General features: G+C 34.0%; 1 protein-coding gene across 2 annotated transcripts; it reads left to right on the top strand.

The window, feature by feature from the left end:
- The first annotated feature begins 1,683 nt into the window (after positions 1 to 1,683).
- LOC111461220 (dihydrolipoyllysine-residue acetyltransferase component 1 of pyruvate dehydrogenase complex, mitochondrial) lies at positions 1,684 to 14,835 on the top strand. Of its 2 annotated transcripts, none has more exons than XM_023104747.1 (23): positions 1,684 to 2,065; positions 4,609 to 4,665; positions 4,808 to 4,862; positions 4,944 to 4,974; positions 5,555 to 5,601; positions 5,711 to 5,755; positions 5,881 to 5,954; positions 6,285 to 6,354; positions 7,670 to 7,867; positions 7,951 to 7,995; positions 8,125 to 8,198; positions 9,895 to 9,964; positions 10,184 to 10,582; positions 11,299 to 11,359; positions 11,439 to 11,483; positions 11,577 to 11,660; positions 12,070 to 12,146; positions 12,227 to 12,289; positions 12,665 to 12,735; positions 12,976 to 13,036; positions 13,747 to 13,804; positions 13,892 to 13,972; positions 14,381 to 14,835. In XM_023104747.1, the coding sequence occupies exons 1-23, from the start codon at positions 1,965 to 1,967 to the stop codon at positions 14,437 to 14,439; spliced, it is 1,926 nt and encodes a 641-aa protein (XP_022960515.1). In that variant the 5' UTR covers positions 1,684 to 1,964; the 3' UTR covers positions 14,440 to 14,835. The 2 variants fall into 2 exon arrangements, with proteins under 2 accessions (XP_022960515.1, XP_022960508.1); XM_023104740.1 differs by having other exon boundaries at positions 4,941 to 4,974.
- Positions 14,836 to 15,044: the final 209 nt, after the last annotated feature.

Raw genomic sequence — 15,044 nt, 5'->3', positions numbered from 1 at the left:
AGGTTACAGTTATTATTATTATTATTATTATTATCACAAAATGTAATAATAAATTTTATAGACTAAATGAACTTTTTACCCTTTTTTTAGCATTCAATTATTTTCTTTTATAATTTTATAGACTAAATGGTCATTATTTTTTTTAGATTTTAATAGTATCTATGTTTTATTTCTAAAATTTTGAATATATATATAGTTTTTAATTACAGTAAAGTTTTCTTTATAAATAGTTTTTAAAATTATATAAAATGTTCTAATATTTGAAAATTTTAATTTTCATCTTTAAAATTAAATGTTTTTAAGACAACTATTATACTTAAATAGTAAACGTTTGTGAAAAACCAATATGAAAAGTTATAATTAATGTTTGTGCATTTTGACCGTTGACTTTAGAATTTATTTTAAAAATATCATTTTATAACTCTATATATATTCCTCTATGAATTCTCGTCTAAAAATTTTGAGATCCGAATCTTCTGTAATATCGAACTAAATAATAATAATAACCTCTCAATTTCCGTCTTTGTTTTAATTGGGATACTAGGTTGTTTTGTAGACATATGGTCCCGATGTACTATATAATTTCACCTATTGTTTGTTTTGTCAATTTAGAAATATGGTCCATATGTACTATATTTATAATTTCACGTGTGTTGTTCGTCACTTTTACAACTCATTGCCATGTGACATTTTTTTTTTTGTCTTCATTTCAACAAAATCTAAGTAAAAATAATTATTTTGAAGCGATCGTAAAATTAAAGAGGAAACACGTCTTAGTTGTATCTCACTGATGGCTTAGGCCTCCAACAATGAAGCTTCATAAAATTTTTCTATCCAAGTGCAGATAGTCTAAATCGTCATACACATGTCTGTTTCATCGAGCCTCTATCTGAGATAGTACCCAAATCGTTACACCTTTAAAATGAATATAATTTACTGATTATCAAATGTCGAGCAACCAAAGAAATTACTAATTTTAATTAAAAAATGAGATTATAAATATTACAAACTTTTAGATATTTATGATCGTGGGCCGAACACTACATGGGCCTATGGACTAAACTTGGCCAGACTATTGTGGGCCAATTTTGATTAGGCCCAAAGGCCTATTCATACTCAAAAGTGAATACTCGGCCTTCCAATTAATTTATTTTTTTTAATTTAAAAAAAAATATCTAAAAACTCTTTTAATTTAAAAATATAAAATTAAGTTATTTGAATAACTTTGTTAAAACTAGCAAACATTTTTATTTTCGGTATTATCTTATCAATTTTTTAAATTGTAATAGCCCAAGTCTACTGCTGATATTATCAATTTTAGCATTGCCATCAGGTTCACGATTTTAAAACACAACAGTCAGGGAGAGGTTTTCACACCCTTGTAAGTAATGCTTCAATCTCCTTTCCAATGGATCTTCACAATCCACCATCTTTAGGAGTCAATGTCTTCATTAGCACACTACCTGAATGTGGCTCTGATATCATTTGTAATACAAAATCTAATCTCATGAAAGTGAAGATTGCAATATTTGATAGTTTATGTTACGGTAGAATAGTAAAAGTGTGCGGTAAAAATTGATTTATTTAACCCACCGAGATTAAAATAATTGGAAGATTCTCTAGGAAACAGAAAAAAAAAAATAATAATAAATAATGTTAGTTGGGATGAAATGATTTTTTATTTTATTTTATTTTTTATTTTCTGAACATATTCCGTAATTCATTTGGAGTTGAAAACACTTTCGTTTAGACGATAAATTTTCAGCTCAATTCTCAAATGATGTCTGTACCCTGATTTTGTATTTTATATACAGAATCAAAACTCAATCGGAACTGATATTCTTAATCCGTCGTCCGGTGATTCTGCTCCGACCTCCGCCATTGCCGTCTCGCAGTTTTCTTTATAATTGTAAGTCAAATACGCGATTTCTGCATCTGAATCTGCTCTCTGAAGGAGGATCACTATGTCGCTTTATCGGCTGCGCGATCCGGTTATTGGCCGCGCTCGTTCTCTTCTCCGAGCTCGTCTAGGAGCTTTCCATTCGTCTTCACCTATCTCCTCTAGGTACTTTTATCGGCATCACTTTTCAACTGATTAACCACTTGATTTTAGCTTTTGCTGTATGGTCGTCGATCTTCTTGGTTGAAGTTGTTTTTAATTTGTACGCGACCTGTTGTTTCTTTTGTTTCTGTGTGGACTTGGTATGTTGTTGATGTGCGGAATTTGACACTTTGATTCATTTGGCGCGGAATTTTGTTTGATTGAGTGTTTAACGATGTCAAATGTCAGTTTGGTTTATTGGTGGAGGAACCGTTGAGGAAGCGATTCAAAGAATTTGCTTGTTTAGCTTCATTAACTGGCACACTCGTTCTTTCTAACGCATGTAAAACGTCTTTTTTTTTTTTTTTTTTCTTTCTTTTCATTTCTTCATTTATTTGTGAGGCCTATGAGCTGCCGATTTGAACACAAGGATCTTGACGATTTAGCGGTAGTTAAGCAAGTATTTGCCTTCCACAGCAGTGTATAATGCACATAATTTCTATTAATTAGCTGCCTAGCTGTGAATTGTGGAAGGACATGTAAGTGTCGTCTTCATTATTGGTACCTGCCCGTACTCCTGTTATCCAGGAAAAAATAGACATGAAATTGAACTTAGAAGTCTAGGCCTTCATTGGACATGCAGAATAAAGATGGGCATGTTCTGTTTTTCATACGGCAGTCTCTTATTCAGCTGTCGTTTTTGGCGCCTATCAATTTGCTCCTCAACTTGCCTCTGTGGGATACCCCAAAGGTTGGATCTTCACCCTTTCTTGGATTTCTGCCGTAGACCGATCACATATCTTGCAATTTGATGGTTGTCGTCTTCAGCAAGATTGTTTTGTACAGTCGATCAAATTCCTCTGTGCATTCTGCCACTGTTTGGGTCCATTGTTGCGACGTCAGTATTTTTTTATGTGGAACTTGCTCGTAGTTGATAGGTAAAAATCTTTCTTTCATTAGCTTTTGCATTTTTGGCCAAGTCTTGATTGGTTTCTTCCCACACCTTTTTCGATTCCCTTGGACATTTTTTCCACCATGCAGATGCGCCACTTTTTAGTTTTGAAACCACCAACTTCACCTTTTTCTCTTCCGCTGTGTCAGTGTAATTGAAGAAGCTCTCCGTATACTTGATCCAACCAAGAAAAACTATGACGTCCAGCTTATCATCAAAGCTGGGCATGTCAATATTTATCTTGCAATATTGTGTTTCAAAACTGTGATGATGTAGAACACTCCTTGTCATTCATGTACTTGTTCAAAGACTGGCTGTTGTTGAAGAAAGGCCTCTTCCTTGCTAGAACAATCCAAATCTTGATAGGGTACTCGTGCATTTCAAAGTTCTTGGAGCATTCTAGCTAGTTGTACATGTTATCCATGTCTTTTGTGATGAAGATTAATATCATTTCTCCCAATTCTTTCCTGACCATATGGTTGATCTAAACTCACTTCAATTCTTTCTAATTGTCGGGCTATTGTTCCCATCACGTGTTTCATTTCTTCTGTGTTTGTTTTAATATCTCCGATAGACTCTTCAACCTACAACCAGCGTTGATTTAAATTGTTGGAGAACAAATTGTTGGTGTAGTCATGGAATCCAAACTGGAATGAACTGTGTCGATTTTGGAGGCTGTGACGATCTTCCCACCATTAGGTCCTCTTTCATGAAGACTCTGATGTCAAAATTGGTGTAAACACTTGAAAGTAATTTTAGTGCTGATAATCTAACGTTGAAGCATGGAAGGGAGGGTATTTATCCACTCATGTAACGGGTTGGTTCGTTAAGAGCTTAACTAACCAATGTAGGTAAACTGTTGTAACTAACAACAACCTATACAACCAGTACAAGTATATTAATTAAATCAAAATATTATTAGAAATTGAAAATAATTTTTTTTCTTCATAAAAAAAAAAAAAAAGATCTATGAACACTCTGAAGGAAGATGATTGGAACATAAAATTATGCAATTGTCCAGTAATAGTTTGGAAACCTTGGTAGTGTTCTATTGATAAATTGAATCGTTCTAAAAAAAGGTTCAAATCTAAGAATTAGAAAATTGTCAAATGTTGCAAATTTATGAAGAACTGAAAAGATAAAACTAGAAAGTCAAACAAATAACTTTCTAACATCCACGTGCATATTCAATTGGATAAAACTTATAATCTGAATTTTGCCCCATCTTCCATTAACTGATTAGCATTTAGGATCTTGATGCAAGTAAAATGTTTTGGAACGAAATTTTCTAGTCCTTGACTTGGTTTTCCTTTTCATGCCCTGGCTTAAATCTTTATTTGTTGAAGCATTATTTTAACCAATAAATGTTACTACCTTTTGTCATACTGATTGCCTTTAGAATTGGAGACTATCATTACTATATGTTGAGGATATGATCGTTTAATCCAACAGAATTTTGGGCCTGTTAAGTATTAAATCTCATCAAAATGAAACTTCTTTTATTTTTTCCTCACAAATTTTCAATCTTTTTTTGAAATTGGACGTTGTTACTGCCATGAAAATTGATCTTTTCGTATGGATGGAGCTTTGAAATTGTGTAAGCATGGACTGGCAGGTGTAGCACTTGGAATATACGAAGGTTTTCTGTTGCTGGTGATGGCCTCCTCTTTAGGTTTGCATATCCTACTGGTTATAGTTGTTTTATGCAGAAACTAACGCATATAGTTATACCAGGCAATGTAGCTGGCATAATCTTTTTACTCTTCACCTTTTTCTCAATATTTTGACTCACCAACTGAAAATAAACGTGATAGGCCTGTGCCTTTTTCTTGTTTCACTGGAGCTTATGGTCGAGCATTGCATCTAGAGGTTAGCTTTCGAGGTGCTTAATTTTTTACTTGTTCAGTTGAAGCATTCTCTAATCTGTAACCATGTTTTCATCTTCAGCAGTCAGTTGGTATCAGGTTTTTCTCATCTACAGGTATTTCCTATTTGTTTTGTTACTCATCTCATTTTCCAGTGGTGAAATATTTAAGGTCTATGTTATAAGAGGTGGTGTTATTTCGAGTAATGGTCTATTCTCTCTTTTGCTTTCATAATTTTTTGTAGTTTACATTTTACAGAACCCGTTAGTATTTTTTTCAAGGGATTGCTAGGATGATGGAAAATGACGAGAAAATTGTAATAATAATCTTATTGCTTCAACAATCCTTCACAGCACCACGTCAAGAACTTGGGTCTGAGTCATTATTAAAATTGTTTGTAAAAGTCTTAAAAGCTAAAATGGTAAGCAGTGTATGCATGCTGCAATGCATGATTATACAATGATAGAATCCAAATTGCTAAAATAATATTGAAAGATGGAGAAATACAGTATCATCCAAGTAAGTCAAGGTACTTGGTCCCTTCCGCTCTTGAGTATTCTTACTCTTGCTCAAGCCTAAAAGCACTAAACAATTGTCTCTGAACTTTTGGTTTTATGTTATTTTAACGATATTTATTGGACTCTGTCGTTTGTGTCAGTGGATTATCTTCTGACTCTAAGTTGACTATTACTTCAGATTCTTCACATGCTGTCCTTGGAATGCCCGCACTCTCACCTACAATGGTAAGATATTTCAGAAGGAACTTATGAGTAGTTACAGCCGACATTTTGTTTGTTGAATATTTCCCCAGTTATTCTCCTTCATTACCAAATTATTTCTGTTTTTCCACAGAATCAAGGTAATATTGCCAAATGGAGGAAAAACGAAGGGGATAAGGTAACCTGTACTGTTGATTTATCTCTGTGTGATCTAGAGATCACTGTCGAAAGTGAAAATCCATCTTTCAACTGTGAATACCCCTGTTGACATCATTTGCTATTCTTATCTTCTTAATATGACAGATAGCTGTTGGCGATGTCCTGTGTGAAATTGAAACTGATAAAGCTACTCTTGAGTTTGAAAGTCTCGAGGAGGGGTAATCTTCATTATTGTATCATTCTTTTTGTTTTACAAGAAATACGGGGTGAGGAGGCCTGTACTCATGGCAAGAAAGTAATCCTTGAATACCTTTCATCATAATTGTTGTAGCTCAAAATTCATCATCATTGTATACAGAAAATAATCCTTTTTGGCACTTGACCTTGAGACAATTGGATTTGCATCACAATATTTTCTGATGGTTATTCCTTGTAGTTTCTATTTTGAAAGTACAGCAATTGCTTTGATTTTCTTTTACTTGATCTCGCAATGCTGTACTTGACTTAATGCTCGAGACATAATACCTTTGGTCATGGGAATTATGCAGGTTCTTGGCTAAAATATTGGTTCCTGAAGGTTCAAAAGATGTCCCAGTTGGACAGCCCATTGCAATTACGGTACTTGTTTCTGTGTGCCTTCAAAATATGTCAATACTTTTATCAAAGCTACCGTATTCTTTCCTTTCCTTTGCATCTTAAGAGGGGCTCTTTACTATAATAGATTTGATCAAAGAGTTTACACGAGAAATATAGTTGAAGTTTTCTCATCCTAATCATCCTACAACTGTCTGGAAAACAGTTCCCTTATGAAAATTTGGAAGACCAAAATTATGCAGATCATTTTATTGTTTGTATTGGCTTAGAGCTCCATTAATGTTCTTTTATTAGCCTCATCCCCAAATAGATGCCCTTTCAAGAAAATGAGTAAACAACATGGACCACATGTTTATCTATTACTGTGAGGGATTTGTGTTTTATTGCTTTGGCTTCTTCATGTTGATTAATTGGACTATTTTGAACTCTTAGCCCAGTTGTAAAGGGAGATAATCAAATAGGGTAATGACGTGGGGAATTTTGCTTGAAAAAGTAGACACCTTTGAGGACAATACATAGGTAGACAGAACGTGATCCTAGAAGTGATTTGACTGTTTCCTTCTCATACCTGGTTACCATTTTTATTTGAAGTTGAAATTTATTTTCCATTTTTTATTCTTTCGATGTTAATCTTAGCAAAGGTGAAGTTAAAAAAAAAAGTTCTGGAGGACAAAGCGAGAAAAAAGAAAAACAAAAATCAGAATTCCATCTTATCATTCCCCTTATATGCCTTTTTTCTTATTCCTATACCTAATGGAAGGAGTGAAAAACTTCTTTTAGTTTCTTTCTTTGTTTTTTTTTTTAAATTTTTTTTTTTTATAAACATGATTTTACTTTTCTGTGCCAACTAGTTATTAGCATTACATACAGACTTGAGGATTCAAAAGTGTTGGAAACCATCTTCTGGTTTTGCACTTCATAAAGAAAAGCAATATTTAAACTTTGCGACCAGATATCCAGCTTGAATTTTTTTTTTTTAAATGAAGAGATGTTTTTTAATAGCTTGATAATCAAGGCATGAGATGATGAAAAACACAAGTTGGGCCAATATCCGTTATATCATCATGCATGTCTTAAATATCCTATTGGTTTTCTCGTACAAATACCTCAAATAATTGTCACTAGGCGTGCTCTTCCTCATTCCTTTTCAACACACGTCGTTTATGAGTATCTTTGGGTACTTCGAATGATAGTAATTTGTTTGATTGGCTGTTTTGTTTGTATTTGAGCTACTGTTTTAGGACAACCACAAGTATTTAATTTTCAATTATTTTATTATCAGCATTAATCAATTATGCAGTGGGTTAGGCTAATGCTAACCAATTGCATTATAATCAAGGTTGAGGATCCAGATGATATCCATAAGGTCCTTGCCAATGGTGTATCAGGTGCACGTGAACCTGATGTCAAAGATAACGCAATAGGGGATCAACAGGAAAAAAATGAGGACAGGGCACAAGCAAGTTCTGCTGAGATAAACCCGTCAAAACTTCCCCCTCATATTGTACTTGAAATGCCAGCTTTATCTCCAACTATGGTAATAAATTGACTTCCCATTTCTGCCAAGGTTTTCTTCCTCTCTGTTGAAATTTGACATTGATGGTCCCTTGTTATTTTCAGAACCAAGGTAATATTGCTATTTGGAGAAAGAAAGAGGGAGACAAGGTTTGTAATGTGTTTCTTAAGAATTATTCTTTCAAATAGGAAAGTTGATGAAATTCTATTTGTTATTCATTTTTTCCCATTTGCTCGTGTGAAATTTGACCCTTCTTTATTGCCTTAATTTTATAACAGATTGAGGTGGGTGATGTGATATGCGAGATAGAGACAGACAAGGCTACCCTTGAATTTGAATGTCTTGAAGAAGGGTAATGTCATTTTATATGATGGGTTTACCAACTTCCACTTTTAAGCTCCTGCACATGACTGAACATAGAAATTTCTGGTCTAGTTTGTAGTTTTCAACATCATTGAAGTATAACCTAACACTTTATGTTTCTCATAAGCAAAAGTGTTCACTTGGAAGTCTCAAATCGAAGTGACACAATTCTTAGAAATACTGAATTAAAATAAAAAAGATCAATAGTCCATTGTTTACTTGTCAGTTGCCGTGAAGAAATATTATAGACGATCGAGTTAACCAAGGCCAAATAGATTTAATATTTTGAACAAATTAAATGGTAATAGTATAAGGTTGTTCATGCATGCAATGGCGAATTTAGTCCCCTTTTGACATGAAAGGTTGTAGCATGTCCCCCCCATTGCAAACAATTGTCTTTCTACCGAACTTCTACAAATCCACTTAATTTCTATCCTTTAATTTGTGCACCCTCTCTATTTTTTGTAACCTCGGCAAGTGATCATCATTCTTTTTCTTTGTTCCATTGGGACTTATTACATACCATTGAGTTATGTTGTTTTCCCCCCTCATTTCTCTATGCTGGAATCCTTCATTTTATTAGTTTTTTTTTTAATTCTTTAAGCGATGGTACTGATAAGAAAAATTAATTGGGTATGTTGGTCGAATGCACTTAATTCAACCCGTCACCCAGTGATGACGAATTCAAGCCTATTGAGCTAACCCACATACATTAGTAGAAGTACTGCGTTCTGTTCATTTCAACTATTTTAGTTCCGTTATCATTTAACTGTGGTTTAGTACTATTCTCTCTCTTCTCTTTTCATATATTTTAAGTGATGTTGATTAAGAAAAGGAGTCTGAGTATGATGGTTGAAGCCTCTTAATTCAACCCAGTGGCAATGAAGTTAAAGCCTAATGAGCAAAACTAAATGCATTATTAGAAAGTAGTGCTCATTTTTTAGCCTAATGAATGCTTCATAAGCGTCAACGGAATTTGTAAATATAACAAAACAGAACACCAAAAAAAAAAAAAATAAATAAAAAAAAAAACAAAACACCAATACAATGTTGCTTCAGAGTTGAACAAGATTTTAAACTTTTAAGTCATTATTGGGTATTACTGCTGTTAGATTACCAGCTGCTTCCAAACAAGTATCTTTTTTCAATGGATGGCTTATTTTAATATGACAACAGGGCAGATAGAACATTTTCAAAGATTAGGAAAATGCTTTCTAGCCAGTCTTGATAGGAACTAGGAAAATTTATGAATAGTCTTGCCATGAGAACTCAGTAAAGGAGCTAAAACATATCAAATCTAGAATTACATGCAGATAAGTAGAAATTTCTTATTTCCTTTCTAACCAGAATCTCTAACTCTAAGCAAAGATCACGTTGGAAAGAAAACCATTAATTCACAAACGAACAATTGACCAGAAAGAAGTGGAATGAACATATCTTTCAGGTTAAATGGTCAGATGGTCCACTCCATGTAGAAGTAGCAAGTTGGAAATTACTCCTGAAATTATAGATTTGTCTTGTTTTATTTTCTTGGATTTCAAGCGACTCTTTTGTATTTTATTGCAACTATATCTTATCTGTTAGTTTAGTTTCGAACTATTACATAGTTTACAAATTAAGAATAAGAGAAGCTTTACCTTCTATCATAAAACTTTTCAGTTATTTTCATGGAACTTTACCTGTAGGTATCTGGCTAAGATACTAGCACCCGAAGGCTCAAAGGATGTGCCTGTTGGAAAACCAATTGCAATTACAGTAAGTGTTAAAATACCTGCTCTGTATAACTTTATTTTTCTGTTTATCGAGGATGGAATTTTATCCAATTCAATCAAATTATACTGGCGACTGATGTAGTGTTCCTCACTATGTTTCAACATATTTATTGTATGAAAAATTCTGCACAAGTTCTTAGTATTGTTAACAACTCTCTTCTTTCTGAACCAACATGTAATGTTAAGTTGTCTGTTTGGCAAGGTTGAAGACCTCGCAGATGTTGAATCTGTAAAAAGTGCTGTTAGTAGTAGTTCGGGGATCAAAGAGGACAAGCCTGCCCAAAGTACTGTTAAAAATGAAGTTGGAACATCAAAAGGAGGAAGTGTTGCAAGAATAAGTCCTGCTGCAAAGTTGTTAATTGCGGAACATGGTCTGGATGCATCATCATTGAAGGCATCGGGTTCTCATGGCACATTGTTGAAAGGGGATGTTCTGGCTGCCATTAAATCAGGGAAAGGCTCATCAGAAGTCTCTTTGTCCATAGAGAAAAGATCTCCTGAGGTCCGTTCACAGGCTTCTTCCACGGCTTCATCAGAATCAAAATCTTCAGTAAAGCAATCTGATGCTTTTGAAGATTTTCCTAATAGTCAAATTCGCAAGGTACGCACTTCCGTATCTTCTTTGTAAAGCACGATTCTTTTTTAGCGTAAGGACTGATTTTCCATTGGCTTTGGCATTCAATACTGAGACCAATAAAAAAAATTGGTTTTTCAAAAAAAGAAAAAAATGAAGAAACCATTTCTTGAAATGAGTGTTTGCGATTTTGAATCAGTTCAATGAGATTAAGAGGAATGCATATGGTTTCTGGATCTTGTATATTTTCTAGCTTATTTATGGAATTGGTCGCCTAAATATATTTTGTAGTTACTCTTTCCCTTTAGTGGCCTATGCCTATTGAAGTATGTCCTTGTAATCCAAATTGTTTTAATTTCGGAGGATGTATTTCTTTTCTCCCACTTGTTCTCGTCTTTATTATCTCTAGTTTTCTAGTTGAGAAAAACTAAAGTATTACCTTCTAACTTGCTTGCACAATGATGCAAAAGCTCGCTTTCAATGTATCTCAAGGGGTGCACTATAGATTAACACTGGAGTGCGAACTGAAATAATATGGTACACCAGCTCTAGTATACATTAGTATACACAGGTTGCAAGATGTATAAAAACCTTACTATACAGTTGAAGTTCTATGCATGAAGTAATTGGTTGATCTAGTAGTAAAAGCATGTCATTTTTACTTCTTCATTTCCCTCTCCTACTTTTGGCTTAAAAGTTATTATATATCCTATCAAATTGTAGTTACAATATGGTTTTTGCAGGTTATCGCTAAAAGATTATTGGAATCAAAACAAAATACGCCGCATCTATATTTGTCCACAGGTGCTTGGACTTTGGCACTACACTTGCAAAATTAGAATTCAATTCATCCACTTCTAACGTACTTATCTCTTTTTATCAGATGTCATATTGGATCCTCTTCTTTCACTTAGAAAAGATCTTAAAGGTTAGAGACATAAGCTATTGCTTGGTTTAATTGGTTTCTTTGGCTTACTTCTTCAGCAACGTTATCCATTGTGCATTATTTGTATTTCCACAGAGAAACATGATGTCAAAGTTTCCGTGAATGATATTGTCATCAAAGCCGTAGCAGTTGCTCTGCGAAATGTGCCTGGAGCTAATGGTAAATACAACTCATTTTTGCAAAAATATTACTGGGTGGCAAATTTTAACTGGCAGTAGAGTTGACTATGAGAGTATAGTTTTAATTTATTTCTAATTGTACAATCTCAAAAATTTTTGTTGATTGTTGGGAACTTGGAAAGGCCGTTTGCTTGTTTGGATAAAAAAATTGATTAGAAAACTTGACCCCGCAAAAAAATGTTGTTGACAATACTTTTTTGACTCAAAACAAAGGCAGTGACGAACTTGTAGACTCAAAACAAAGGCAGTGACAAACTTGTCGACTCAAAACAAAGTGACACAAACTTCACTTAAAACAAATGAATAATGAAACAGGCACTATTGTAAGTGCTTTTTTCTGTCCTGAAACTGTAGAACTGTTCAAAACTGAAATGTTTATTGCATCACAGCTTATTGGGACAACACGAAAGGAGAAGTTGTCTTCTGTGACTCTGTTGACATATCGATTGCAGTAGCTACTGAGAAGGTATATACATATTCTTTTTTCCAACATTAATCATTTAAGATCTTTAGACAGGCTGATGACTAAATATTTAAATGCAACAGGGCTTAATGACTCCAATTGTGAGGAATGCCGATCAGAAGACCTTATCGGCTATTTCTTCAGAGGTACTATCTTTATTTGAGTACTTGAAGAGGGATGCTTCTTCTATTTCTTCCTCGTTGAGGTTGAATTTTACTATTTAAGATATGACCCCTTGGAGGCATGCTTATAAATTGTTGTGATACGTTCTTCAATATGATCATTATTTTGAGTTTTCAATTTGAAATTATAAAATGGTGAGAACACAACAAAAGAACAGTTCGTTTAAATCTCTATCTGGACTCAAATCCACTCCACTTGTACCTATGTCAACAGAACTAGGTTATTTTTAGTAATTTTATTTATGAAAATTGCGTATTCCGTAAAATATAACATTAGTTCCACTTCTTTATTATTATTATTTTTTTTGTTATTTCTTTGTAATCATGCATCTGATTTAGGTCAAGGAGTTGGCTGAAAAGGCTCGTACAGGAAAGCTCAAACCAGATGAATTCCAAGGAGGCACTTTCAGGTGATTGTGTATATCAGCTGTAGTATATACACCGATTAACATGATAGATAATATTGATATCCAAAACTAAGGAATATAAACATATTGTGCCAAAATATGTGTTGTGAGTGTATGGCTCTCATCTAATACAGCTACAACAACCTCCCTGTCAGATGTATCCATAAATTACCTATTAATCTATTGCTCAAGGATTTTGTTGGAAGGATCCATGATTAACTTACATTTTTGTCCTATCTGCAGCATTTCAAATCTAGGGATGTTCCCAGTGGATCAATTTTGTGCTATAATTAATCCTCCACAGGTTCTTTTCCGTTCATTCTCTCTCTCTCTGCACTTAGGATCACTGTACACTTATTGACCACTGCATGTAGTACGGAGTTTACAAGTGTAGAGATGGTATGAGTTTACAAGTGTAGAGATGGTATACTTCCAAAGGATTATAAAGATAGGTTGATACATTGAAACTGATGCTCCTTTTCATTCTCTTTCCTTCTCCGTTCCTGTAGTTTCAAACGGTAGGTTTGAATGTTGATATCTTTCTTTTGTTAGGTTCCTCAAATGAATTCATTCTGAATTTGAAAATCCATTGTTTCACATTTCCTGAATACGTTCTCGTAGGTTCATGTTTCTGAAGTTTTATCTTATTAAGATCACTATTTAATGAATACATACTAGGCCACATATTGGTTCTCGCTATTAGACCAAAGTCAGGACATCTGAAAGCAGCGCTAAAGAAATTATCTAAATGAATCAACTAAATTTACTAGTTATATTCTTTCATCTATGTTGATTTAGTAAGAGCAGCTTCAAAGGCTCGTTTGTTTCAGTATGTGTTTCCCATTTTGTATGTGGAAAACCATTCTATTTTCCCCTGGGGATGGATTGCTTAACTCTGAAGTAAAGTATCATTTATTTCCGGCATTAAGTTAGGTCTCTTGCAGAAGAATGTTAGGAATTTGATAAACAGCTAAATTCTGTATGTTCTTGTAAATTTGTTTTCATGTCTTTCAGGCTGGAATTCTTGCTGTAGGCAGAGGTAACAAAGTTGTTGAGCCAGTAATTGTTGATGGTACAAAACTTCTCCCTTTCTTATCTTTTGAGCCATGAAGGTGCTTCAAATAAAAGCTTAGTAATTTTGGTTATACCTTTATCCCAGGAATTGAGAGACCTGTGGTAGTCAATAAAATGAATCTGACATTGTCCGCTGATCATCGTGTCTTCGATGGAAAAGTTGGAGGTACCAAAACCGCTGTGGCTTTTTAAGCTTTTCTTACCTTCTTCTTTTGGTCTCGTCATGTCTGATGGATATGGATCTTCTCTAATGTCTTGATCTTATCGAGTCATAGTTTTCATAAAACTGGCATGATTTTCATCCATATTAAGTTTTATAGTTATTGTTGAAAAAAGTGGAAATATAGGTGTCCTTGGTAAGTTTATTGGATGATAACTGACATATACTCTTTTTCTAAGATGGGAGGTGTAAATCCCCCGAGTTCTACTATGGTCTTTTCAATCTTTTTTCATGTGATCAATTGCTAGGTCAAATGAGGCATAGAAGCCCCTTCGGTTTGGATTTGCTCAATTGTTTACAAACAAAAATCGACCCATATCATCAAAGGCGACGACTAACGTGCTTGTTTTGCAGGTGAATTCCTCACAGCTTTACAAGCAAATTTCAGCAATATCCAAAGACTGCTATTGTAACGTGCTTTCATGGAGATAAGAGGGATTTCTGAAACCTTCTAATTTATTTCACAAAATGTGAGAAGTATCATCTCCCACTGATTTTGGGATTGAATATAGTGATGCAGCTTTTGCCCTCTTTTCAACTTCAAAAGTTTTGGTGGTTCACACGGTTGGAACTGAAATGTCTTCAACACAGCCAAACTTCGAGGTGCCATTTAATTAAGCAACCTTTTCCATGATGACCCAAAGTCCTCTGTCAAGGAATCATGGACTACTCGTCTTTGAGTGTCATTTTTTTTCTAATAATGGCTTCTTTCTTCTGAAAATTTTGAATAATTTTTTAGTGGTCTTGTTGTGCGATCTGTCAGCCCCCAAACTCCATTCTATTTCGAGAAAATAAATGAAATTGGCTATATCAATTGGCTATATCAATTGGCTATCAATTGGCTATCAATTGGCATCAATGGTTTTTAAGCTGTTTAGCTTTAAAAACCATAAGAATGAAGTTAAATTATAAGAGATATCCTTAACTTTTAACTTTCAGTCCTCTGTCAAGGAATCATAGACTACTTTTGTTCGAATTAAGTTAGAAAAACAACATTTATAAACAATGTTGAACTTCT

The sequence above is a fragment of the Cucurbita moschata genome, unplaced genomic scaffold, assembly GCF_002738365.1.
Source record: "Cucurbita moschata cultivar Rifu unplaced genomic scaffold, Cmos_1.0 Cmo_Scf00002, whole genome shotgun sequence".
Taxonomy (NCBI): domain Eukaryota; kingdom Viridiplantae; phylum Streptophyta; class Magnoliopsida; order Cucurbitales; family Cucurbitaceae; genus Cucurbita; species Cucurbita moschata.
The sequence above is the reverse complement of the archived record's forward strand: the minus strand, read 5'-3'. Positions and strand labels throughout refer to the sequence as shown.

Excerpts from the sequence above, each read along its gene's own strand:
- LOC111461220 (XM_023104740.1), top strand. The coding sequence starts at position 1,965 with ATGTCGCTTTATCGGCTGCGCGATCCGGTTATTGGCCGCGCTCGTTCT. Across the intron at positions 4,975-5,554 it reads CAGGTTTTTCTCATCTACAG|ATTCTTCACATGCTGTCCTT; the intron begins GTATTTCCTATT and ends CTATTACTTCAG. Across the intron at positions 11,484-11,576 it reads ACTTAGAAAAGATCTTAAAG|AGAAACATGATGTCAAAGTT; the intron begins GTTAGAGACATA and ends GTATTTCCACAG.